Here is a 24,536-nt window from a genome sequence, read left to right on the forward strand (position 1 = left end):
TATTGATGAGGATGAGGTGAGAGACAGTGTCAAAGGCCTTCTTAAAGTCTAGAAAGACTACGTCCACAGCAACACCATCATCCAAGGATTTAGTTACTTGGTCGTAAAAGGCAATTAGGTTGGTCTGGCAGGACCTGCCTTTGATGAACCCATGCTGATTGCCCCTGAGCATGATCTCCCCTGCAGGCCCCCCACAGATGTGCTCCTTGATGATTCTCTCCAAGATCTTCCTGAGCACCGAGGTGACGCTTACAGGCCTATCGTTACTTGGGTCCTCCTTCTTCCCCTTCTTGAAAATTGGGACCACATTAGCCAGTTTCCAATACCCCAGCACCTGGCCAGATGACCACGAATGCTCATACAGCTGGGCCAAGGGCTCCGTGATGACCCCCGCCAGCTCCCTGAACACCCTTGGGTGGAGGGCATCTGGACCTGCAGATTTAAAAGTTGCTGACCCCTGATGTAAATGGTCAAGGTTTGGAACAAGCTAGCTAGAGAAGCTGTGGAATCTCCATCCCTGAAAAGTTTCAAGAACAGGTTGAACAGACGCTTCACTGGGATGGTTTAGTTGGGGACAATCCTGCCTTGAGCAGGGGGCTGGACTAGATGACCTTGTGATGTCCCTTCCAGCCCTACTTTCCTATGATCCTATGATCTTTTGATTGTGCTGCCATACCTTCATTAAACTGGTGCAAAAGGTATTGGAATAAATTTGGCTAATATGTTCTCTCTTGGTGGTTACAGTTGCACCCAAGACATGTGATGAGAACCCCTGTGGAGCTGGCACCTGCCAAGAACGAGATGGAGGTATCACTTGCTTGTGCCCACCTGGGTACATGGGGGATCGCTGTGATATAGGTAAGCTCCGTCCTCAGCTTTGTTGGAGATGTGGAAAAAGGAGAAAATATGAGTTGGCCAAAAGAAAGTGCCATTGTGGATGTGTCCATGACTACGGTGTATCTGAGGCAGACTGTGGAGAGTTAATTTTCCTTTTGTCATGGCCAGTACAGAGAAAACTGGGAGACCTTGTTCTCCCCAAATCCTATCAAAGCTAGTTGTTCTTTTCACCCTGGCTCAATAGGAGGATTTAATCCTGGCTTTTTAAATGGTGCAAGGGCAAGGCAGAGAAGTTGGCTAACAGGGAACATTCATCACTCTTCTATTTCCTTATCCCTTTCCATGATGTACAGACAACCACTCGACATCCAGAGTATTGGGACTGCTGTGTACTTGTGAATGAATGCCTTGGCTTCATAAATGTTTGTTACGGCACAGTAGGTCTGTTGTTATAGATTTTCTGGCTTCTTGAGTTGATGCTTAAGGGATTAAAAGGGGCAAAAAGGAGCCACTCTGCTCTCTGAGTTGTACATGTCAGAGAACTAGGTGTACCGGCCAACCCACGTTTGTAGTCCTTTGCATTGTTTTTTGGCAATGTGTGGGTGTACAGGCACTGTCTCCGCTCCATTGGCCCTGCTTGGGATGCCAGGTGCCGATCTGCCCACCAAAATCCAGCTGCTATTTCACTACATACAGCAGCCAAGAGTTGTCATATCCAAAAAAATCTCACCCCATTTTTTCTGCACATTTAGCCACACCAAGGGTCCAGATGACTGTGCCTTGGTATCTCAGGCCCAGCGGTGCTTGGGAAATATAAGAAAATATATCTCTGCAAAGCCTTTAGAGGAATAGAAGTGAGTAAATGAGGTTCTGGTTTGTGTATTGAGTCTTGTGCCTCTGTTTTCAACCAGAACTGGATACAGAGAATGAAGTATATGAGATGTGTGATGATCTAATTTGTAGATCAAATTAATTTTGGCTTCTATGGTTGTGCTGATATCTCTCTGTTCCACTGTACTCTTTCTCTTGCCAGCCCCCTAACAGTCTATGGCTTGGCAGGTTCAGTTGTATGTGTCAATATAAATGGCGTCAGTATTCAAGATTATAAAAGCTTTATGGTGACAAGTTCATATTACTCTTCTGGCAGGTCTCCAGCTCAGTATTATTCAGTCTATCCAGTGATTGTGTGAGTGGCCAGACATGATGTGCTAGAATGTTTTGGTGAAAAGGTCAGCCCTTAAGAATTAAAAAGAATATTATTCTGCAACAATCATTTACCTGGTGGCTATTGCTGCCTCACAGAGTGGAGAGCTGAGTCAGGGCTTACATGGAGCTCTTTGGTATTTCTATTCAGGGTACAGTTTCACTTTGTTACAAGCAAGGTATTTGGTTCAGCCACTTCTAGCTAAAAATATTGCTCATCATTTCTCCCAAAACTATTTTCTTAAGCTTAACTGACATAGACCACTCTTGAAAGTGGCTTTGGGTTTACAGAGGTGCATTTGGCAGCAGTGCTTCTAATGATCAGAGCAGAAAGTTAGTTCCAAATTCCATTTCTGTTGCTAAATGACTCAGATAACTTGGAGAAGTCACTTCATTTCTTTATTCTTCAGTTTTCTCCTCTTTAAAACTGAGATAATAATAACCTACCTCGGAGGTGAGTTGTGAAGCTTAATTCACTTCTAATCATAATGCACTTGAGATTGTTATATGGAAGATGGCCTAGAAGTGAAAAATAATATTTTATAATGTCTCAAGGGGGCATAAAGCTTATAACGTTTCTGATATATCCACGCTCTCTTGCTCACCCCTTGTTTCCTTCTCCCTTGTCTTATCAATAAAATAATTACTTGGTCTGGTGATTCCTATGATGCTGTATCCTATTCAAGTTCTTCATTCAGTTTAGACATGTAATCCTACTCCAGTCTGTTTCTTTTGGTTTAGACATGTAATCCTACTCCAGTCTGTTTCTTTTCCTCATACATCCACAGAAGCCGCATACATATGAAGGACAAATCTTTGTTACATTTTACACATAAAGAAGGTGGAGGACAAGTGACAAGATCCAGCTTCGGATCTGGTTAAGCTTCAGTTGCGTAGAAGCTAAATGACCCACTGCAGTCTTCATCAGCAGGGAACAGTGCAGAGCTGCTCTGTAGAAAGCAGTCATCCCTTTGAGCAAATACTAATCAAGATCCCTCAGTGCAGTAGGAGGGACACTGTGCTGCAGGGAAAGGTGCATGTGACTCAGAAACTCGGGCAGTTTCTTTCTGAGTCACTATTAATCCCAGTGCCACTTAGCTGGGGCATGCTGTGAGTCTGAAAGTGGAGTGGATGATGAAGAAGTACAATTACTGGATCACCGCTCCTTCATGGGACCAGGCATGGGGCTTGGTGCTGCGTTTCCAGAGCAGCTCTGATCATTACACGTTTTTGCAGGAGTGACTGGTAATGTTATTGGCCTACAACTGCCCCCATGTTTCATGCATAAATGATGGCATGTCAGTGAGAGGGATGGTGAAGAGATGACTAAACATTTGGACTTAGCAAATAGGGTGTAAGGGAAAAAAGTTTATTTTTGTTTCTTTTATCAATTTATAACTTACACACAAACAGATTGCAAAACTCTTGTGCTAATTTATTGTCCAAAATGCTTGACAAATCTCTTCAGAGAGGGATATGTGGCCCATAGCTCATTTGTGAACAGCTTGTTGCGAATCTTCAAAATGTTAAATGTGGTAAGCTACAAAAATAACAGCGTTTTGTTTTGGTTTTCAAGTCAGAGAATTAGCATAAGTAAGTGACAACAGCAGGGAGTTCAAACAATTACTTGTCATAAATTAGTTATGTGATTCAGTCTGTGTTCAATGAATATTCCAGCATTCATGTTTAAAACATGCCTTTTTATACTGACAAAGTTTATTTGTTAAGACACTTGCAGAGCGTGGAAGTGATCCCTATGCAGAGTCGATACAAGTCCCATTTAAAAGCAGAATGTAAGGGATGCACGGTAGTTAGACTGGCCTGTCTGCTAGGGGATGAATTGCATCTAGAAAACAGACATAAATGTTGCATAAAGTGATTTTTTTTTTAAATAGAACAAATATCTATACAGTTTTTTTTTCCAGTGTAAGCCCAGCTAGTCTTCACAGTGTTTTGGGATACTTTGAGACGAACGGTATTAGATAAATGAAACAGAGAAGTCTGCATGCACAGAATAATAGTAGTATTTAATAATCTGTCCATAATGCTCCCTTGCTTTGGGTCTGCCTGTGTCTCATCTTTCTCATTAGTGAGCTCTATAGGACAGGACTATTTGGATAGCCTTCATTTTGGGTTGTGCTGAGCATTTTTTGGCACATTGCCACAAAAAATAAATAATATTAACCAACAGTAAGTCAGGGCTGAATCTAATTCACCTTGCAAAAGGAGCCCAAAGCAATGAGCAACAGAAAGAGCGACTTCAGTGTTCTGAGCCTGCCTGCCTTAGGGTTTCAAATGGATTACATTATCTTTTTTAAATGATGATTTTTAAAAAGGGAAGTTTCTCTGCTCTGCATGATATATGATTTCATGAATATGTGAATGTCAATGATGGGAGTATCATCCAGTTGGCAAAAGATTACCTTTACAATGCTGGTGTTTTCAAGGTTTCTAGCCAAAGGAATTATCTAGGGCCAGCAAGTGCTTGTCTGTACTCAGCAATCATATTCACACCCTTCAGTCACACAAGCCTAAACCTTGAAGAGTTGCTTATGGAACTGGTCTCACCATCCGCAAGTTTCCATGGGCAGAGCAGAGCCTGTTTACAACTAGCTGGTGACTTTAAAAACTTCACTCAGGGCAAGGGGAAAATGTGATTTGCTGAAATGACAATTTACAAACAGGCTTGAATCACAGGTGGGTGCCGTATTACAGGGCCAGTTGCCCACAGAGGCAACCCTGCTAAAGTTGGCCTAAATGTGTACTGTGTGTCTTCATGGCCTGAAGCCCAAAGGATCTTTCTTTGTTACCAGTAGAAGAAAAATCTTTAAGAAGTCATAAAATAGGCACAAGCAGAGATTCATATTGAGCCATCAGATTATTTGGTGTTTCTTGGCTATATTTAAAAGTCACATGTTTATGTGTTTAATTAAAAACCTGCTGTGAGGATAGAACCTAAAGTCTTGGGCCAATATTTTTGTATATGTAATGAGCTTCCCTTTTACGTAGAATAGGCTGGAGCTAAGGAGGCCTGCGATTCTTTGGTTGTCCATGTTTGTTCTCAGCTCTTGTGAAGATCACAAGAAGGGGAGGGCTCCACAAAGCCAAGACATTTTCCTGTTAAGTGGCTGCATTTTGTAGTTTAATAGAACACATTCCAGTTATGGCAAGTTTTTTAGCCCTGTGCTATGTACCGAGGCTCAGATTTAATTATATAATATTTTTCTGCAGCTTAAGAGGTAAAATTAGACTTTCTCCATATGATCTTGCGTCACTGTTTATCTGTTCTGTTCAAAGTCTTTCATTTTCTTAATCAAATCGCTTCTCCTCAGATTTGATTTGATATCTCCTACCCTGGGGGTCTTTAAGAGGAGGTTAGACAAACACCTCGCTGGGGTTGTTTGACCCCAGTACGTTCCCCTGCCATGGCAGGGAGTCAGACTTGATGATCTGCTCAGGTCCCTTCCGACCCTACCAGCTATGAAACTATGAAACTATAAGATCAGGATCTGGTTACAGCATTGCAGATCATGTAATTATAGTCTTAGATGTCCCCCAAACTGCTAGTGGGGTGAGGGACAGTGGTTGGGAAACGAGGAGGAACTCTTCTTTCTTTCTTATACCATCAGAAGAGAATCCATGCTATTCCCAGGAGCCCCTGAAATGTAGAGTTTTGGAGTCTAAATTAGCTACTTTTCACTTTCTAAAAGGCAATTATTTGGCTTGTTTGGTCCCCTGTTTAGAAGTTCAAGCTTGTGAGAAGCCCCTATAAAAGCCAGCCCTAGTGGGGTCTGTTGCACATATTGAAAAAATCCTGCTTTTCATGCTTCAAGTTTCACTTTCTGCGGACTGATGCCAGGAGTCTGCATGCTAGAGTGCATTTCCAAACAGTTTACTCAGTTTTAAGAAAGCCATAGACATTGTTCAGTATCTGGGTGATGCTTAACCTCCTGCCTGCTTGCTGGTTCCACCTTAGAAAACATTTTAAAGCCAGAACTAACTTTGTTTCATTAATATTCAAGACCATCTGTGATATAGGCTATCATCTATGAAATACATCTATATTTAGTTTTTTAAAACGTCTTACAATTGTTAATGAGTATAAGATTGTAAACTACTGAAAGTAAAAAAGTTCTAATACGCCCTATTTTCACCACCGGCCCTGTTTGTTCCCTTTTGCAAATCACTGAACTTTATAGTAAAAGTAAATAGCTGGCCGGTGTCACTTTTGTTCACTTTGGTTTCTCTTTCCAGTTCCCATGCTCTATCACAACTTACAAAAGCAAAAGTGCTTCAGAATATTTATTTTGTATCTAACACTGCCAGAATAGAGTAGGACTACGAATGTGCAGTATTTGAGAAAGTTAGAGAGAGCCTAGGTAGAAAATAATGAAGCTAATATTATTTTCTGGGTTTGTCTAAATAAAGGGTTCAGATTAATCCTGCTGCTCCTTTGCTTTCTTCAGTCAACAACTTAAAACGATCGAATACGAAGTCCAATTCTCATTTTTAAATAACCATAAAAATGTTAGGCCTAAAACTCCAGCCCTTTTAAAAACAATGTTGTGACAATACATTTGAATGGCCTTTTAAAATGTCTGATGATCTTGGGTAAGTATAAATCATGTTTTAAAGACTCATTAATTTCCTGATGCCCTCAAGAAGTGAATTAATAATATGCTTTAAATGTGCTGCCTGTTCTCAGCTCCACAATGCATTGTCTTCCCTAGGTTTTCTCTTGGACTGAAAGCTCTTACTGGGGCTGTCTCATTCTGTATACTCTACTATGCCAAGTACATTGTTAACACTTAAATAATAAGAATAGATTTTTCTTCCTGTCCTTGAAGAGAAACTTTTCGAGGGAGTCACCTGGAGAGTCAAATGAAAAGACAAAGATTTTTTTTAATTTGCATAACTTACTAAATAACTAATCTACCCAAGAGAGCACACAATTCACTGGCAGACTTTCTTATATGCCTGAAGAAGGATGTTTGCGCCTGAAAGCTTGCAAAGAACAGTTTTTCCAACTATTTAGTTGATCTAATAAAAGATATCACATCTACCCAAAGAACCTTGTCTGCCTGTGTCCTTAGACCAACACGGCTACAACTAACAACCCTACTAACAATATCAGCTGTGTACGTTCTTTCATGTGTTAAAATACATGACAGCTGACTGCTGCTTAGAGGTCTCTGCAGCCTAACATCAACTGTCTCTCTGCTGTGGTGTGCCTGACTGAAATTTCTCTAAATCATTACAGTTAGGATGGTAAAAAGGAATATTAACACATAAAGTGTTGTTTTCCAGGCTGGTTGCAGGTGTGTAATGTATATTTGTGGCTTCTGAAGAGTTAACAAAATATAGGCATTAAGTAATAGATTGGATTTGGTTAAGCATGGGTTTTACTGCAGTTTCCTTCTCATGTAAATCCAGTGAGTTTAGGTTCATAGGAAGTATCAGAGATCCACACCCAGACCCATTCTCCACTATATCTAGAGACTGCATCCCTAATGATATTAATACTAGGTGAAATGATGAAATATCTCTAACACCATGTCTGAACAAGGTGAATGGAGAATAAGTAATGCCAGCTCTAAGTATTTTGATGTGTGCAAGACTGAAAATCCTGCTAACTGTATAGAATAGATGCTTTCTAATACAGAGGAAGGTATATTGCCTCCCCCAAAGAGCAAACGGGTAATTTGATATTTATTATCCTCATATGTTTCAAATATCATTTTAAAAATATTTGCAGAATGCATATTGAAAACAATAATTTGTATTTCCTTGTATTGTTTGTTGTGCCAAAACTATTTAAATGTACTCTGTCTCTCTCTCTGAATATATATAATATATACGAGCGATATATTTATATATATTATACATATATATGCATGTGTGTGCATGTATAAAGCAATTATACAGTATGTATAATATGTACAGTGCATATTATATACAACATCTCCAAAAGGAAGTTCTGTTCTAATGTTATTTCCTGAACTGAGATTTGATGCAGTGCACTACCCCATGTGTGTATCTGCTGTCCTTCTTTGTCTAGGACTTGGGTAGGTGAAACCACTGCACCTGAAAGAGATCTTGGGTGCATAAAGTGTTTAGTCCCCATTAATGAAGAAAATGAAGAGCCCACTATTTGGAATTCCCTGCTCAACATTCTGCTTTAGCTCCTTTACATGCTTTATCCCCATTTCAACAGCGCTCTTTCCACTTAAAAGAAGCTAACAGACAAAGGAGAACCTTTCCTTACTTGTTCAGGTGATGTCCACTGTGATTGGCATGAACTTCTGCTGCTACTGCTCTTGGGAAACCTGGTGCTGACTAGGATTTAAGTCGTCCCTCGATATAGTTTGGGTCCTTTCTTGCATTTTAAATCTCCTAGGGTTCAAAGACATGAGCTGATAAGCAGCAACCAATCTGACTTGGCTGGTTTTTTCTACTAGGTGAATAGTTTCCACTTTCTTTTGGAATGTCACAAAATGCTTGGTGGTAATGTTAATGAAAGCAGCACATTTACCTTTCCTCCCATCATACTTAAAATAATGGTTGAGAAAATATTAATGTTGTTAAAGGTCAGTCCAGAGAAACTAGTCCTGCTTCCAAAGAAAAGCAAATGGAAAAAGTGGGTTAAATGACTCATAACCCATTGCAAGAATATTTGGAAAATCCACTGGGACACAAACTAGAATGGACATGACAAAGGATCTGAGTCCTAAAGCATAAGCTAGTTACAAGCTGTGGCCAGGAAGAATTTTCCCCATTATTTAGTACTTTAGTTAGATGCCTTTTAGGCACTTTACACTTTTCTCAGAAGCATCTAGTATTGGTCTCTGTGGATGGCAAGGCAGAGAGGCAAGGTAAATCATTGGCCTGCTCTCGGGCAGCTACAAAAAGAATATTTGCTTGTGATAGACCACTTCCCTGGTCTGGCATGTCAGGAGAGAGCATCCCCGGGTTATGTTGACTCTTGGCCTGATCCATTGCAGCGGAAGACAGAATGCTGAACTTGATGGATCATTGTTCTGCTCTCGTATGGCCATTTCCATGTTCTGCGCTACTTCATCTTCTGTTTTCCATTAACCTATCTTGTCCTGAAGTGCACTGTGGAGTGTAAGCCAAATGACTTCTCTTAAATTCAGCATCTTTAAAGATTTTCAGCAGTATGGAGGCTAACAGGACTCTGAAAGAAAGAATAGTCTCATCAGAGGATCTAACAAGCAACTCTTTTTAGTCCACAATCCTTTTTGTATACATTTTGACACTTTTACTTTCTTACCCGTGTTCTTTCATGTCTTGAGTTGAGCATCTCTGCAGCCTTTTTCATTCCAGTTATTTTTCTTCCTGATTTCAAGGCTCAGCGAAGAATAGGACTAAAGTTCAGGCTAAATGGATAATAAGGTCTTCTCCTTTCAATGAGATATACATTTTATGGCATACAAGTACAAACTGGCCATTGTGATTACAGTCTGAGCATGAAATCCCCATTTCTTCTTTTTCTCTCCCGGTGCTGATGTGTTATTAAGGCAATGGCATATATTGTCTGTGGTGATGGTAGCAGGCAGAATGGAAAACCTAGGAGACTTGGGATCAAATTCTGACAAACACAAAGATCTCTTTGCACCTCTGGAACAATTCATAGAGTTTATGATTAGCCAAGCATCTTCCCAAGGTGAGGAAGTCTGTGGCTTCTGTAAAGCAAGGGAAACTGCCTCTCTGCCAGCACCTTTCAGCCCATAGCTAACAAAGGGGTGGAAGAAGGCCCCGAGTGCACAGCATTTCAATCTACCTTGCCAAAGAAATGACTCATAGGGCCAACCCTCAGTTCATCGAGGGAGGAAAATGTGGGTGGCTTAGAACAACCCTCACCTCCCCAATCTCAGCTGCACCAAGCTGCACTCTGGAGCAGGTGAGGATTCAGTTAGGAAGAGCCAGGTCTGAGGAGTGAACCAAGAAGAGATAGAAGGGAGAAGAAGGGAGAAGAAGCTGTATTTAGGGTGATTCTTTCCCTTAAGAGAAGGCAACTTCTGTCTGGGAGCCAGTTAGCTAATGGAAACTGAGGCATAGCCCCAGATTTACATGTTTGATCAAGTCAGGCAGGGAAAGTAGACAAAGAGGAGACATGCGAGATGTCAAAAGGTACCAACCAGAATATTATTGAAAGACATCCTGAGCACCCCTGCTGACATTGCTCTAATATCATCATATCAAGTGGCAGAAATTTGAATGGAAAAATTATCTCTTTCTTCTATGTTGGATAGGGCTTTTTTGCCTTTTTCTTCAGCAATAGTTGGGTTGGCATGTTGCTGTAGCCATAACAGTGCAAGAAATATGTGAGAAGCAAAGGGGTTTGGGTTTTTTTTGGTTATATCCTTTATTGGCCCAACTGTATAGTTGGTGGAGATGTTAGACAAGCTTTTGGGCATCAAATGTCCTTCTTCAGGTCATTACAACACTGTGACTGGCCAAGGATTCAGCAGTAGCAGCAGTTTGAAAAACAAGCCCATTGTTCACTCCCAAGTTCTCCCCAAACTATTGATGCTTCCTCCTGAACAAGCAAGGAAATCTTGTTGGTGGGGTTCCCTGCCCAGGGTCCTAATGGCAGCCCTTCGTTTCTTGCAGACATTGATGAGTGCCACTCAAGCCCCTGTCTGAATGGAGCTACCTGCGTTGATGGCATCGACTCTTTCAAATGCTTATGCCTTCCCAGCTACGGAGGGGACCTGTGTGAGATCGGTACGGCCTACTTGGCTTCAGCTAATGTTACTAACAGCTGCACCCCTGAAAAAAATTACTCCTCTCCCCCCAAAACTGCTCCCATCAGTCCTGCCTTCATCTCAATAAGCTAACCCCTAACAGCAGATAAAACACATCTGTGTAGAAAAGGTTGCATCATTTGCATATACATTTTTATTATTTTTTTCATCACAACATCTTGTTTCACTGAGAAATTTTTCTTTGCTGCTAGGAGACCATGGTAGCATTCACTGCCTTCTAGGGGAACTGGTATCTTTCTGGCCTTTCTTAAAGAGAGAAATAATACATTTTCTTGAAGCTTTGTCTGGTGCAACTGAACACTGGACTTAAGAGTATTCATTATGAGCAAAGATATGCTTTTGGGTCGAAGAAAGTCTTTGTGTCCATCTATAATAACAGAACAATGTCCCAAGCACATCCTCCTGCTACATAAACCTTCTCTGCTCCTCTGAATATCAGTAGAAGATGAATGATTTGAACCAGGTGAAATGACCACATTTTACTCTGCAAGGGTTCACTTGCAAAAAGCTTCAGTCGTTCCTATGAATTCTTTAAGATTCAACTTGGCATGACACTTTTGTCATTTCCTGCAATGAACACAGCTTTTCATGGCAAAAATGGCAAGGAGTGCAAATCTTTGAGATAAAAAAAGGGGAAATTGTATTTTTTCATCAAAATGGTACTTTCCTGTCCGTACAAAATGGTACTTTCCTGTCTATAATCCATCTGTTAATGAGATCTTGACATTGCATTGTCAATAATGCAACATTCAAGTTGGCCACTTCCCTGGATAACAGTGAAAAAATTCCAGAGAAAAAAAATCTTTCATTATCTTGAGGAGGCAGAATGGATGACCTAAATACTTCCCATTTTCTAACTTCTGAGAGTCTCTAAGAACATCTGTGAGCTAAGTGACCTTTTAGATGAGTTCTTCTGTGCTATACACACAATCAGTCATTCTTAATGACTCAAAAGTTCAGAGATAGTGCCATTTAATATATATATATTTCACCTGCTTCTCATAGATGATCACTATCCACATTTTCCACAAGTAGCTGCTATATGCAAGAACCTAGGGATTTCCTGTGAAATGTTCTGCTGAGGTTGTACATCATTCCCTATCCCATCCCAGTAATTGTAATAGTTCTGAGGTGAGAATTAACCACCAGAAAAAGAATTTAGACTTGGAAAGACCTATTATATTTGTCCTCACCTCATCTTGTATATCTCCATTGGAGGTGAGATGGAGGCAAGTAAGGATTGTGAGCACTGTCACAGCTCCAGGTGCTAGGGGTGGCCCATGAAATCCATTAAGGAAATGGGCAGAAAAAGAGTATTGAAAGACTGCACCAACCAGCCCATCCACGGCGGGTTAGCCACTGAAGTCTGTAGAGTGTCCGTGAGCCTTCCTGGTTCAAGAGCACTGCAGCAACAGAGTAAGACAAGCTGGAAAGTCTAAAGGAGAGAGCACTCTGGCATGGCAACACACAGCCAAGAGAGGATGGTCGATAAGCCCGCTGCCACTGAAAGGCTGCTGTGAAATAAACCTCCATGGTGCCACTTCTTGAGCTCCCATTAGCACTAATGCTACACATCCACCTCATCTGTGGTTTCATCACACTTCTTTGCTTTCTTCTTTTGGATCTTGCTGTGGCAATTCCTTGCATCTGGCTTTGTGCCTTTTCTTGGCTGATCTGATTCTGGCTACTAATCAATGCAAGAGGTGTGAGAAATGGTGGGATGTAGTACTTGCAAAGCACCAGAGACCTGGTCATTTTAAGGTTTGAGCATAACTTCCTGCAGTGCAGAGTCTGTTTCCAGAACCTCTGTAACCCAAATATTCATTGCCAGGCTCCATATTTTCTTATCTATGTCTCATATATCATATGGTACCCATTTCTGAGTCTTGGTTCCCTGTTAAAAACAGACGTGGAAATTCTCCCAGGCCTGGGATCCTACAGATAAACAAGCCCATTGCCCTACATTAGGTATCTGAGAAGTATCTAGACTATCACTTCACCCCCAACCTGTTTTGATGCGAGTCAAAGCCCGGAACAATGAGCCCAGAGAGAAACTGATTTTAGCCTAAGAGAATCTCCCATAAACATCCTCTTCCTCTTGCAACTAGGACTTCAGGAGAAAAGAAATAATTCCCCTTGTTAGAATACATTAAATTGGCTAGTTTCTCTGAATGGGGAAGAAAGGAGACACAGGTTTCCCTCGCTTTATGCTGTACACACGTTCCTGGAAAAAGGTGCATAACTCAAATTCGCATAAAGGAACCCACTTTACAATGTAACAAATAGGGATATGTTCCAAGACCTCAACTGTATTGACCCCCAGACCCATTTCTACCACTTTTACAAGACAATTTTGGTACTTGCCAACAGCAGACAGTACACACAAGGGTGGTGGTCAGTGTTACCATAATGGGGGTGGCAACTACAGAAACACGTGTCGCAGACAAGGAGCGAGGAGCACAAATCCACACAGGAGACTATATTTTGGTGCGCATCACTCCTACAATGCAGCTGACTGCAGGCTTCACCACACTGATCGCATAAGAGTGAATTTACCTCGCATATAACGAATTTTTGGTATAAAAGGGTCATCGCATAAGAGTGAATTCACATATACAGAACCCGCATAAAGCGAGGGGAACCTGTAATTCACTTGTTAAATTTTTCAAGCTCTGACCCCAATCATAATATAAAGAAATTCACCTATTTTGTGCCTTTAAATTGCTTTCATGGCATTTCTAAGTGATCACCAGCATTAGCCATAAGAAGAAGCTGATGGAGAAAAAATGCAAAGAAACTACTTTAAAAATGGTTAGAAATGTAAAAATCGATTTCCCACATGGTAAGTCCTGCCTTACGTTCCTTTTCTCTGATCTCATCCAGGTTACTTATCTCACTGGAGAAGATTCAGAATCACACTGAGTGATGTTGCCAGCTGAATCTGAACTCTGACTTCTCCTGCCTTTCTCATTTATCACCTGTGAGCACTGATTCTGGGGATCAGAATTCAGGTCTGAAAGGCAAAAATTGTCCTATGATGCAAGAAAAATCAGCAGGACTGTAGTGAGGGGGAAAGTAATGATGTCTGGGTCTGTTTCTCAGCTGTGGAGTTCTGGAACCTGACTCATGGTTTGAAACACACAGGACTTGCTCGGTCTATTTACATTACAGCAGGACATTTAAGCCATCTCCCCTCCATAAATTATTCTTTTGATGCCGTCTCATCATTCCCCCAAGGATGTGCCATATGACATAAGCAAGATGTATTCTTTAGTGGATGTGACTGTGTATTGTACTTCTGATCTGCAAGCAGTTAGGCTGCCAAGAAGTGTGTCAGAGGGCTCTCAGCCCTGATTGCATGCAGCCTCTTTTCATTCCTCTCTTGTGTGTTTCAGACCTGGAGGACTGTGAAGTGGGTTGGACCAAGTTCCAGGGCCATTGTTACAGGCACTTTGAAGAGAGAGAGACCTGGGTGGATGCTGAGACACGGTGCCGAGAACACCAGGCTCATCTGAGCAGCATCATCACCCCTGAAGAGCAAGACTTTGTGAACAGTGAGTGCTGGGGGTAACCACAAGGACCAGAGGATGGAGGGGAACAACCAATCTGTCTGTATAGGACTTAAAAATCACCCTGCTGCCTTGCTGGTTGAATGACACTGACTCTCACAGAGTTTCTATCAAGCAAAGCTATCCCTTCCTTCAGGATGGGAGTTTTCAGGCTCAAGGACCCTAGGGCTAGGGACAGAAGTTACACACAAACCAGTTTAAGTGATCAGAAATGGGTTTAAACCTGTAACAGAACAGAAGTTCAGCACATAAACCAGTTTCAAAATGGCCGAAACTGGTTTAAGATGAATTGGGTTAAATGTAGTTTCAGACTTAACTGATTTGGGTCAAACCAGTTTATGGAACTTCTGTCCCAAACACCTTCCTGGTTCAAGTTAAATCACAGTCCCCCAGCATCCCAGCATGCTTTTCAGCCCTGGGCTGAGCCATGCTGTCTGCTCCAGAGAGCAGGGCTGGCCCTGCCCCTCTGCTCTCTAGCCGGAGCAGAGGTCGGGGCATGGCCCCATGAGGCAAAGGGAGCAGCTTATTCCCCCCTCCCTCCCCTCTCCCACTGGGGGACTGCAGCTGGGGTCTGCCTGGCCAGGGTGTAGCAGCCCCCATCAGGCCCCTCATCTGCAACCTGAAGCAAACAGAGAGAAGGAGGGGGATTTAATCTCCCCCTCTGTCTCCTGTCCCACCAGCAGCCCCAGTCCACCTGGCCAAGGTGGAGCAACACTTGTTAGCCATTGCCCCCCTCCCTACTCCAGTGGCAGGGAAGGGAGCATGGCCAGAGCCAGCTGGCATGGTCCTGCCCTCCGCCTCCCTCTCCAGCAGCTGGGGCTGAGCCAGGCCAGCCTGCAGGTGCTGTTGAGAGGAGGTGAAGGGGCCAGCCCTGGCTGGGCTGCTGGGGCTGGGCCCTTCCCAGTGGGCTGTGGCTCAGGCTGGAGCCACGGGGGCTGCATGGCTACATCGCTCCCCACACCCAGGCCAGGTGGGGCTGTCATGACCCACAGCCAGCTGGGAAGGGCCCTTCCCAGCAGCTGCAGCTCTGTGATAGCCCGGCCTGGCAGCCCCGCAGTCGCTGCTTCCCCTGCCCCTACCCCTGCTGTGCCACTCCAGGTGGGTGGGTGGCAAGCTTCAGCCTGGCAGCTTCTGCCCAACACATGGAGCTCCAGCTCCAGCTCCAGCTCCACCTGCCTTCCACCCAGTGCACCTGCCCGCAGGGTCTGCTCATCACACCAGGCAGGCAGAGCGGGTGGAAGGCAGCCAAAAGCTAGAGCTGCTGAAGGCGAGGGGAAGCTGGTCGGGGTTTAAACCCCTCCCCAATCATACTTAGTACTTAGCCCCTGCTGGAGACCTGGCCACACTCCCAGTCAGCTTCCCTCCAGCCTTTCCGCTGCTGCCAAAGGGAAGGGAGGGCTGCTCTAGTGCCCCCTGGCTTCTAGCCTGAGCCACTGCAAGCATGTGCCTGCATTTCCGGAGTCAAAAGTGAATGTCTATTCACTTGCAAATCAGTTCAATCTTTGCAGGTTAGACTAAAGATTGAATCAATTCAGGCTCCAGCTTTTTGAATGTTTGTCCCTAGCCTAGAGGGAAACAGTCACAGCTGGTGCACATCTGCATTTGTAATGCACTTCCAGCTTAGCCCTTCCCCAGGATGTATGATGTAGAATTAGCCTGGTAGTTCCTGCCAAGGCAGATATCTGTGGGGGTACAAAAGGAAACTTGGCGGGGGGGCTGCAGATCAGAGAGCACAAGGTAGCCAGAAAGGGAAGTTTGGGGAGTGGGAAAGCTTGAAATGGGCAAGAAGACAGGAGTGGGAGTGCTGAGTGAGGACCAGAGCCCGGGGCAGTGAGGAGGGGAATGGGAGGCTGTGAGGCAGCTGGGGTAGGGCTGGACAGTGGCATCCTAGGCAGGGAGGATGGATGAGCAGGGGCTTCTTGGGAACAGGAGGCAGACAGGGAGCCCAAAGCAGCCTCCTCCTGCTGCCCCTGAGATCCCAGTTCCCTCACATGGGCCTGGCAGGTGGCCCTGGCACTGAGGGAGCATTTCCCACCACTTTCCACCCACAGGGAGCTGAAAGTGTGAGAGGCAGGCAAGGGGAGCTGCATGCTTGTGCTGCCTCCTCTCAGAGACGGGCGCAGGGCTGGGCTGAGGCTGGCAGCAAGCCACACTAGTGGTCAGACCCTGTGTGGGGGACCAGTGGGCACCCAGTGGGGAGACACAGCTGAGAAGGAACAAATTGCTCAGGAGAGTCTGCTCTGCTCTTGCCTGAGGGGGGAAGCTGTGTCCCTCAGCCCACAGGACCCTCCACATCCCCTAAGGGCCACTTTGGAGGCTGGGGCTCTGGGGTGCAGGGTGATGGAGTGCCCCCTCAGCCAGGGCAGCAGAGCCTTTGCCCATGCCTTCCTGCCTCATGCTGCCCATGTGACTTGCCCGTACTGAGGCAGCAGGAGGTGGGGAACATTTGGACTCAGCCAGGCTCTGGACTTGGGGCATCCAAGCAGGATGTTCTCCTTCCTGCCCTCCCTCGTGGCCACACTGTGAAGCAGCAGCAGTCCAAACATCTGCAATAGGACCTGGCATCTCTGCCCAGAGGACAGCAGCCCTTGCCAGGGGGTGGCAGCCTGGCCAGGCAGCCAGCTGGAGCCACCTTTAGCCCCATGACAACCCCATGGTGGTCCAGAAAGGCTCTAAAAAGGTTGCTACAGCACCACCTGCTCAGGCTTTCCTGCTTCCTGATTAAGGTTTATCCCCTTCTCCTGCACTGAGCTCATACCAGGTTGGTTTTGTCAGCTAGAAGAGAAAGGTAGTTCGCTGTGTTAGTCTGAAGTCAGACCACTCCTTTCTATTTAGCAGCTCTGCTTCCTACAGTCCCTTCACAGTATTCAATGAAGTAAGCCCTCTGTTTACGAATGTGTATGCTATCCAGTTCAGACTGCGTTAGTCTATAAAGGTGTAGATCTACCCTGCCTTTGATAATTAGAGCCATCCTTCTTCAGCTGGCCCTTGATGTGGCCCAGGTGCAAACCATGTAACCAAGATGGTCCAACCACTGGCAAAGCCAAGTGGATCCTTTCAGTATTCCTCAGGACCTGTGCTGGGGCGGGGTGAGCTGAAGGCAGGGGATCATCACACTCCCTTTCCCATTTCTTACTCTTCTCTCCCTGTCTGTCTCTTCCAGACCATGCACAGGATTACCAGTGGATCGGTCTCAGTGACAGAGCTGTTGAACATGATTTCCGTTGGTCTGATGGGAACTCCCTAGTAAGTCATGGCTGGAGGGGCAAGGGTGATAGCTGGGATGGTGAGGGATATTTCTTTATGTATATGAAAGTCAATTCAGGAGAGAATCACATCCACACACTCAGACTTGGGCTTTTCTGCTTTATAAAGGGACAGAGACCTTTGAATCATACTGGGGCTCTGTCTGCCATTTTGGAACCATCTTTTTCTTCTGTGTTTGTACAGCATCTAGCACAGAGGAATCCAGGCTGTGTCTGAGACACTACCACAATACAAATAATAATAATATTGCAACATTTCTACTGATGAAAAGGATGGATGGGAAGGAGAGCAGTAGGCAAACTGAAAAGCAGATGCAGAGGGGGAAGCAAAGGACAAAAAGGAGAAGCAAGAGAACAAAAATGAAGTGAAAAAGGAGGGAAAAGAGCTAAAGGGGAAAGGAGAGCTGAAGGGGAACAAGGAATGTGTTTCCCGGTCTTAGAGGATGGTTTCTTATCTCTCCACAGCAATATGAGAATTGGCGGCCCAACCAGCCTGATAACTTCTTTGCCACAGGAGAGGACTGTGTTGTGATGATTTGGCATGAGCAGGGAGAGTGGAATGATGTCCCATGCAACTATCACCTCCCTTTCACGTGCAAGAAGGGAACAGGTGAGATGAAACCTGCCCGGATTTATTGCCCGAGTATTTCTAGACCCAAGCTACAGCAATAAAACCTGTAACATAAAAGCAGTCCAAATTTGCCCTGCCAAGCCTCCCATTGCCAACTGACCAAGATCCCAAAGACAACACTTGAAGTAACTGCCATCTGTTCCATTTTATCTACATTATCTTTCATATGAAGGTATGGCCAGAGCTAATTCACTGTGGCATGCTGTGTAGCTTCTGCTTAGGTCAAAATGGAGCACGGTGTCCTGATCTGTATCCTCCAGACTATGCCAAAACAGCTGTAGCACACATGGTTGAACTCAGTGGCTCATGTGTTATCCATGCCCAAACTCTAACCAGAAATAAGCGCTAGTCATAGACCTGGGAATTGTCACTTATTCCATCAGTGGAATGGAGTAGATGCTTAAGCTCTGCACAGGAGCACTGCAAAAGGGCAGGTAGTGGAGACAAAATCTGTGTGGGTCTGAAATTGCAAAGGGGTTTCAGGGAAGCACAAGTAGAATTTGACCATGATGTACAAGCATACACCAGTTCTTGAGGAAAAAGTACCCTTGGATGTAACTCTCCAGGGTGAGCTCTCCTGGACTGACTCTCCAGGGTGAGTTTCCCCAGCTGAGGCACCCCATCCTCCCTACAGCACACCAGCCACAGAACTGCCTGCTCTGCACTGAGCTATTGGAGTCAGCACTAACACCACCCAGTTCTGAGTCACTGACACCCAGCCCTGCTGCTCCTGAGTTCTCCTTGGGGATTTCTTATGCAAGTACTGATCAAATCAAGCCTGAAACAAAGTCGCCATCTGGGGATGATGCAGATGTAGAGAGAGTAGACTGCCAGGATGCTTAGGCACAGTGGATAGTGCTCTTTCATAGCTCCCTTTCTTTATGTGAAATAACAGTCTTCCACCCCTTCCTACTTCAAGGTCTAAGGTGGTGCACCTTTTCTGTCTCCCCTGACAGCAACCCCCATGTCCCTACCTTCTCCAACCCCTTTTAGAATCAGTTTTGTCCCCTTTTCCAAGCCAAACAGTAACCCACATGCAAAGCCTAGTTTCAGCAAGCCTGATCCAAGCCATCTGTTTCCACCCACTAGGACCCCCAGTGGTAAAGAAACAACAAAAGCCTTCCTGACAGCCACTCTCTTGTGTCTGGCTCTCACTGCGAACATGCCTTTCCGGAGAGGAAGGATGGAACCCTTTGGAATACTGTTGCTAAGTTTCCCGGCTGGCCACAGCATTTCAATCTCCCCCGTGACTAAATTTCAGAGACAGTGGTGACCACAGCAGAATCACAAAAGGGGGTTAGTTTTTAATTAGCTGCCTTTTATTTATTGCCTCCATCTATTTCCCCCTATTACACAAAGGAAATGTTTCCTCCTTTGTTAGTTGTTTCCGGGGCCCCCTGGCCTTTCTGATGGACGTGGCGAAAAAGCAAATCAGGTCTGGGTGATGGTAGGCACTTAGCAACCCTGGCGTCAAGTGCTGGCATGTAATAGATGCCAGCGTTCCAGTATGGAAACCCCTTTCCTGTCCAGATTAAAGGTATCCACAGGGAGATGGCCATGCCCATACTGCAGGTGGGTGTGTTCAGCAGCCCGGCAGTGTAGAGCTCTCTGCTCCAACAGGCTGATGATTCATCTCTGTTTCAGAGGAGATGGGAATTCAAGGCCTCAAACACACATGACTTTTAATGACCCCTGGTACTTTTCCCATGAGCTACAGAGCAGGGCTGCTGCAAGCAGATCTGGGTCCTTCCTCCAAGTCACTCAAAAAGGGCCCTGTGGCTGCAAGGTCAGAAATTGCTTCCCCTCCTGCTTGCATCAGTTTTCCATTGCATGGCAGCCTGGGAGGCAGGAAGGGCAAACAAGCTGGATAATGTGTATGAGAGTTGATACAGTCAGGTGAAGCATGCCTAAAGTTTTCCTAGTAATAAGGGAGTATCTTAGCCAAGCGTACAATCCAAGGGAATCACCCTGACTCTCCAAGTGGTCTGGAGTTACCATGACCACACAGCTTCCAGCCAGCATAAAGCATCTCATACTTATACCATGTAACACTGGAGGAGGAATATTACACTAGCCATTCGACCCATTCCTTGGGGGTGATTGAGGGAGCCCCACCAGTTGCATTTCCATGATGCCCAGTGGGCTCTGTTTATGCAATTGGCCCTTTCAGCCTCAGAAGTGGCTGCATCTCAATGGCAGGGAAAACAGTTCTCATATATACAACTTTGTGACAAACAGTACAAGGGAACATTGTTCAATGACTTTGATTCTAGGGACTGAATGTTAATATAACCAGCTCCCCTGAAGCAGCAGGATTAGCCTAGAGATCTTCATGGTGTGTGCAGCTCTTATTGCCCAGTGCCTATTGTGGACCACAGTATCCAAGGAGATGCAAACTGCTCAGTGTCTTTGCTTGTCTCTACCAGTTGCCTGTGGAGACCCTCCTGTGGTAGAGAATGCCAGGACTTTTGGAAGAAAGAAGGACCGATATGAAATCAACTCCATGGTGCGATACCAGTGTAACCAGGGCTTCATACAACGCCATGTGCCCACAATTCGATGCCAGCCCAATGGCCACTGGGAGGAACCACGGATAGCCTGCATAAATCGTACGTAGCGCTCTCTCCTTTCAGTTGGCACCAAGGCCTTTGCAAACCTTTTTGAGACTCCAGTGGCAGCTGTTAGCCCTGGGAGAGCACCAGAAGTACATGGCCTATTACTGAGATTCACATACAGGGAGGGTCTGAGTTCAAAAGAAGTTTGTCTTCCCAACGGGACCAGGAGAGCTGAAGCAGCAACTCCAAAGCTTCATGAGAGTGATGCCCAGCCCTCCTGGCTGTTTCAGATGTAGGGCTGATGATTTCCAGAGGGATCTCCATCTTTATTTTGACTGAAGGGACATTAATGAACTAGAGTGAGGAGTTCAAGACAATTGAGAGAGACATTAATAGCTGTTAGACAAGGGTGAGAACACCCCCTTCTCACACTCACACTCACATATCCAGGCAGGTGCAGGTTTGTTGCATCAGAGAGGACTCTTCCCTTGTTTTCCCTGTGTTTTGTCTCCATTAAAGGAATATAGGATCTGATATCTCCCAGGTGGGCCTGGACCACAGGGACCAGATGGAGACACAGCCTTGGCTCTTCTGAGTTAGTGCACACGCCAGTCACCTGCAAGCTCCCTGTTGAGCTGGCTCCTCCATGGAGAACGTCCTGATTCTGATGGGCAATGAGGGGGGAGCCCAAGGTGGAGGCGGGGGAAGAGAAAGCAGTTAAAAGAAATCTACATGGGCCCTAAAAGCAGGAGAATTTTTCTCTTTTAGACAGTGTCTTAAATGGTTTGCTTTGGCAATATCTGTGCATGGGCAGAGGCACTCAGGAAAAGTAGCAGAATGGGCGTTATGCCCTTGCTCAGGCCACCCTGAGCACTCAGAGACTCGCTTCAGGCCTGAGTCACCCTCCCTGGCTCTCTTTGGGAAGCAGAGGCAGGAAACATGAAATAGCAAGGTGACCTGGAGTCTTGTCACCCCTCCCCCTGGCTTGCCTTTTCCACCAGGCATCTGAACAGCAACTAACACTCCTACAGAAACATCCCCAAGCCATGTTGTTCAATTCTGGGCCTCAATTGTTCAACTGTTGTTCTCTCATTGGGTCATATAGATCTTCCTCACTCATTAGTTATATGAAGCCTGATGGAGCCAAGTCATCTACATCAAAAGTAGTTCAGCTGCTTTGCTCAGTTTTGATCTGGTTGGGTTTCACCAGTTGTCACTGGATAGTTCAATCCAAGGCTAGAGAAAGTTGCTGCCGAATTAGGAAGAAGGGGACAATATTCTCAATGAGAGAGAAAGGCCAAGAGTGGTGCATAGGATGATGAAGTGCTCCTGCTATTAAACTGCACTGTTCAGCTCTGGACTCTCTAGATTCAGTTGTGTGCTGTATAGGCTGCAGTCTGGCCCAGGGACTGAAGAACGACACCAGGGACTTGTTTGCACATAGGAGCAGTTGCACAGAAAGGGAAAGATCTCTGTCTTTGACTGGCTACTCATTCCCCACCTAATAGCAGTCAGTTGGGTCCCATTGGAAGCAGAGAGGCTGTTTCACCTGGAAGGCTCTATGCTCAGGTGGAAAAGCAGCGGTATGTGTTCCTGACCCTGTTATAAATGATGCCAGGATATGAGGCAGGCACTTCAGCGAATTTGAGGGAACGCTTTTACCCCAAGTAATAAGAATGTTTTGCTATCTAGCTTCTCCCATCTGGGTATCTCAGATCACTTTGCCAACATTCATTAAGCCTTTGCTCCTCTGATACAGGAGGTAAATCAGAATTGTCCCCATTTTACAGATGGAAAGACTGAGGCACAGACAGGGGAAAGGACAGAACCCAGAGCTTCTACTACTCAGTTCTGGACTATGCTTTAAGCAAAATGTCTAGATTTATTCAGGGCTTCTGGGATGTCTGCTTCCTATGACTCATCAGACCTGGATAGTACCAGAGATGCTCTCCCAGCAGCGCTGGCCCATTGGTCTGAGCTGCTTTGGCAGGTCTTCTGCCTGTCTATTTGCAAGGAGGGGAAAAACACAGGAAGTGTCCAATGGACAAAAGCAGAGTTGTCTCCGCATAGGATGCTTTTTAACAGGCTCCCAAGAGGCACCTGGGTCTCTTTGACTTTGGTGTTTGTGGGGGGACGAGCCGTTACAACGTGAACTGAAAAATCCCAGATGATTCATTGGGTCCTGGAGTGCCGGAGGCAAGAGAAGGACCGATTGTCTGGTGGCAGGCAGGCTGGCGCCATGGCATGCTCTGCCATGCGCTGCAACCTCGGCAGTGTTTTTCCAGGGAATGAGAGGCCTAGGGCGAGCCAGCTCAGGACAAGTGGGGTCTCTGTAGCCTTCTCCTAGTAACAAGGTGTCTTTTCTTCTCCTCCCCCTTCCTCAGCCTCCACCTACCAACGTAGACTATACAAGAGAAGCTCTAGGAATCGGTCAAGAACCAATGGCAGAGCCGTACAAAGACCCACCCATTAGAGAGGGGAGAGACACGCAGAGAAGACACAGAGAGAGATTTTACGGAACAGTTATATTAACAGAGTCAATTTCTTCTTCTTCTTGTTGCTTTTGTCATATAAGGGAAAAAATTATATTAAAGAAAAACCCACCTTTTGTGTATATATAAAAAAAAATTCAAAGCACCAAAGCAAAGCAAATTAGATTACAGCATTTTTACTAACCATCCGGTTCCAAGTATCTTTGTGCCTTTGGGGATGGGGAGGGAGCAGGGGCTGTGGAGGGCAGGGGGTTAAGTTAAATAATAAAGAAGATTATTTTTTCCTGATTTTATCCATGAACAATGTAATTATTTCTGTTATTTAATCTCTGGGCCGGACAACACCTTTTTTATTTTAAAAAATTCTTTCACCGCTGCGGTACAGTGGGCCAGGTGGGCACGGGGCTAGCAAATAGTTGTGAAGTGCAGCTGAATGTATGAGAGGGGGGGTGTGGGGGGGAGAAGACAGCATGAAGGAGGGGGTGAAGAGGAGGGGAGGTAAAAAAGCCAGGCCCGGATGCTTCTTGGTTTTCACTCCTTCCCTCCCACTGCTGGTTCCCCAGTGCCAAGTCTCCCTGCCCCCAGTCCGCGTGGCAAAGCAGCTCCCATCCCATGATGGCGTGCTCTCTTCAGGGGACCGTGCAGGACACCAGGGTTCCCTGCACCTATTTATATTTTTGAAACAGGATGATAATAATGATAATAATAAAGAGAGAAAAACATTGGAATAATCATTTTTGGGGGCTGGGGGGGTAATTTAATTGAACTTGCTGAAATCTCCGGGATGCTGGTAGGAGCCTGTGTGCGCGTGTGTAGAGCTGAGTTTTTCACCCATGGAGTGGGGGGGTGGGAAAGGAAGGAGACAGTCTTGGGGGAGGGGTGCTGGGGGCTTTGGGGTTTTATCTTCTTGTAAAAGAGCAAAAACAAAAAACAAATGTTTTAATGTCTTGTGCATTAAACGAGAGACTGGAAAATAGCTGTGCCTGCTGCTGTCAGCATTATTGTGAAACCTGTAAAATAAAACCTGTTATATTTTATTCTTCCTGAGGTGCTAGTTACATGATGAACTGAAAGTGGGAAGCAGCATGGTTGTGCCACAGCCCGTGTGCACATGTGTGTGTGCATCCATGCCTGCCTGCATACATGTGTGCTCCTGAACACGTGTCTATGTGCAGATGACCCCCATCCCCAGTT

At 45.1% G+C, this 24,536-nt stretch overlaps 1 protein-coding gene across 1 annotated transcript in view; it reads left to right on the forward strand.

Moving 5' to 3' along the window:
• The window catches only part of ACAN (aggrecan), a 78,392-nt gene extending 54,225 nt beyond the window's left edge, over positions 1 to 24,167 (forward strand). The window contains exons 13-18 of the mRNA XM_014522102.2: positions 745 to 858; positions 14,225 to 14,383; positions 17,562 to 17,644; positions 18,130 to 18,274; positions 20,722 to 20,904; positions 23,235 to 24,167. Coding sequence (XP_014377588.1) covers positions 745 to 858; positions 14,225 to 14,383; positions 17,562 to 17,644; positions 18,130 to 18,274; positions 20,722 to 20,904; positions 23,235 to 23,323 — 773 coding nt within the window. The 3' untranslated portion in view covers positions 23,324 to 24,167. The remainder of the gene's footprint in view (positions 1 to 744; positions 859 to 14,224; positions 14,384 to 17,561; positions 17,645 to 18,129; positions 18,275 to 20,721; positions 20,905 to 23,234) is intronic.
• The last annotated feature ends 369 nt before the right edge of the window (positions 24,168 to 24,536 follow it).

The sequence above is a fragment of the Alligator sinensis genome, unplaced genomic scaffold (genome assembly GCF_000455745.1).
Source record: "Alligator sinensis unplaced genomic scaffold, ASM45574v1 scaffold874_1, whole genome shotgun sequence".
Classification (NCBI taxonomy): Eukaryota; Metazoa; Chordata; order Crocodylia; family Alligatoridae; genus Alligator; species Alligator sinensis.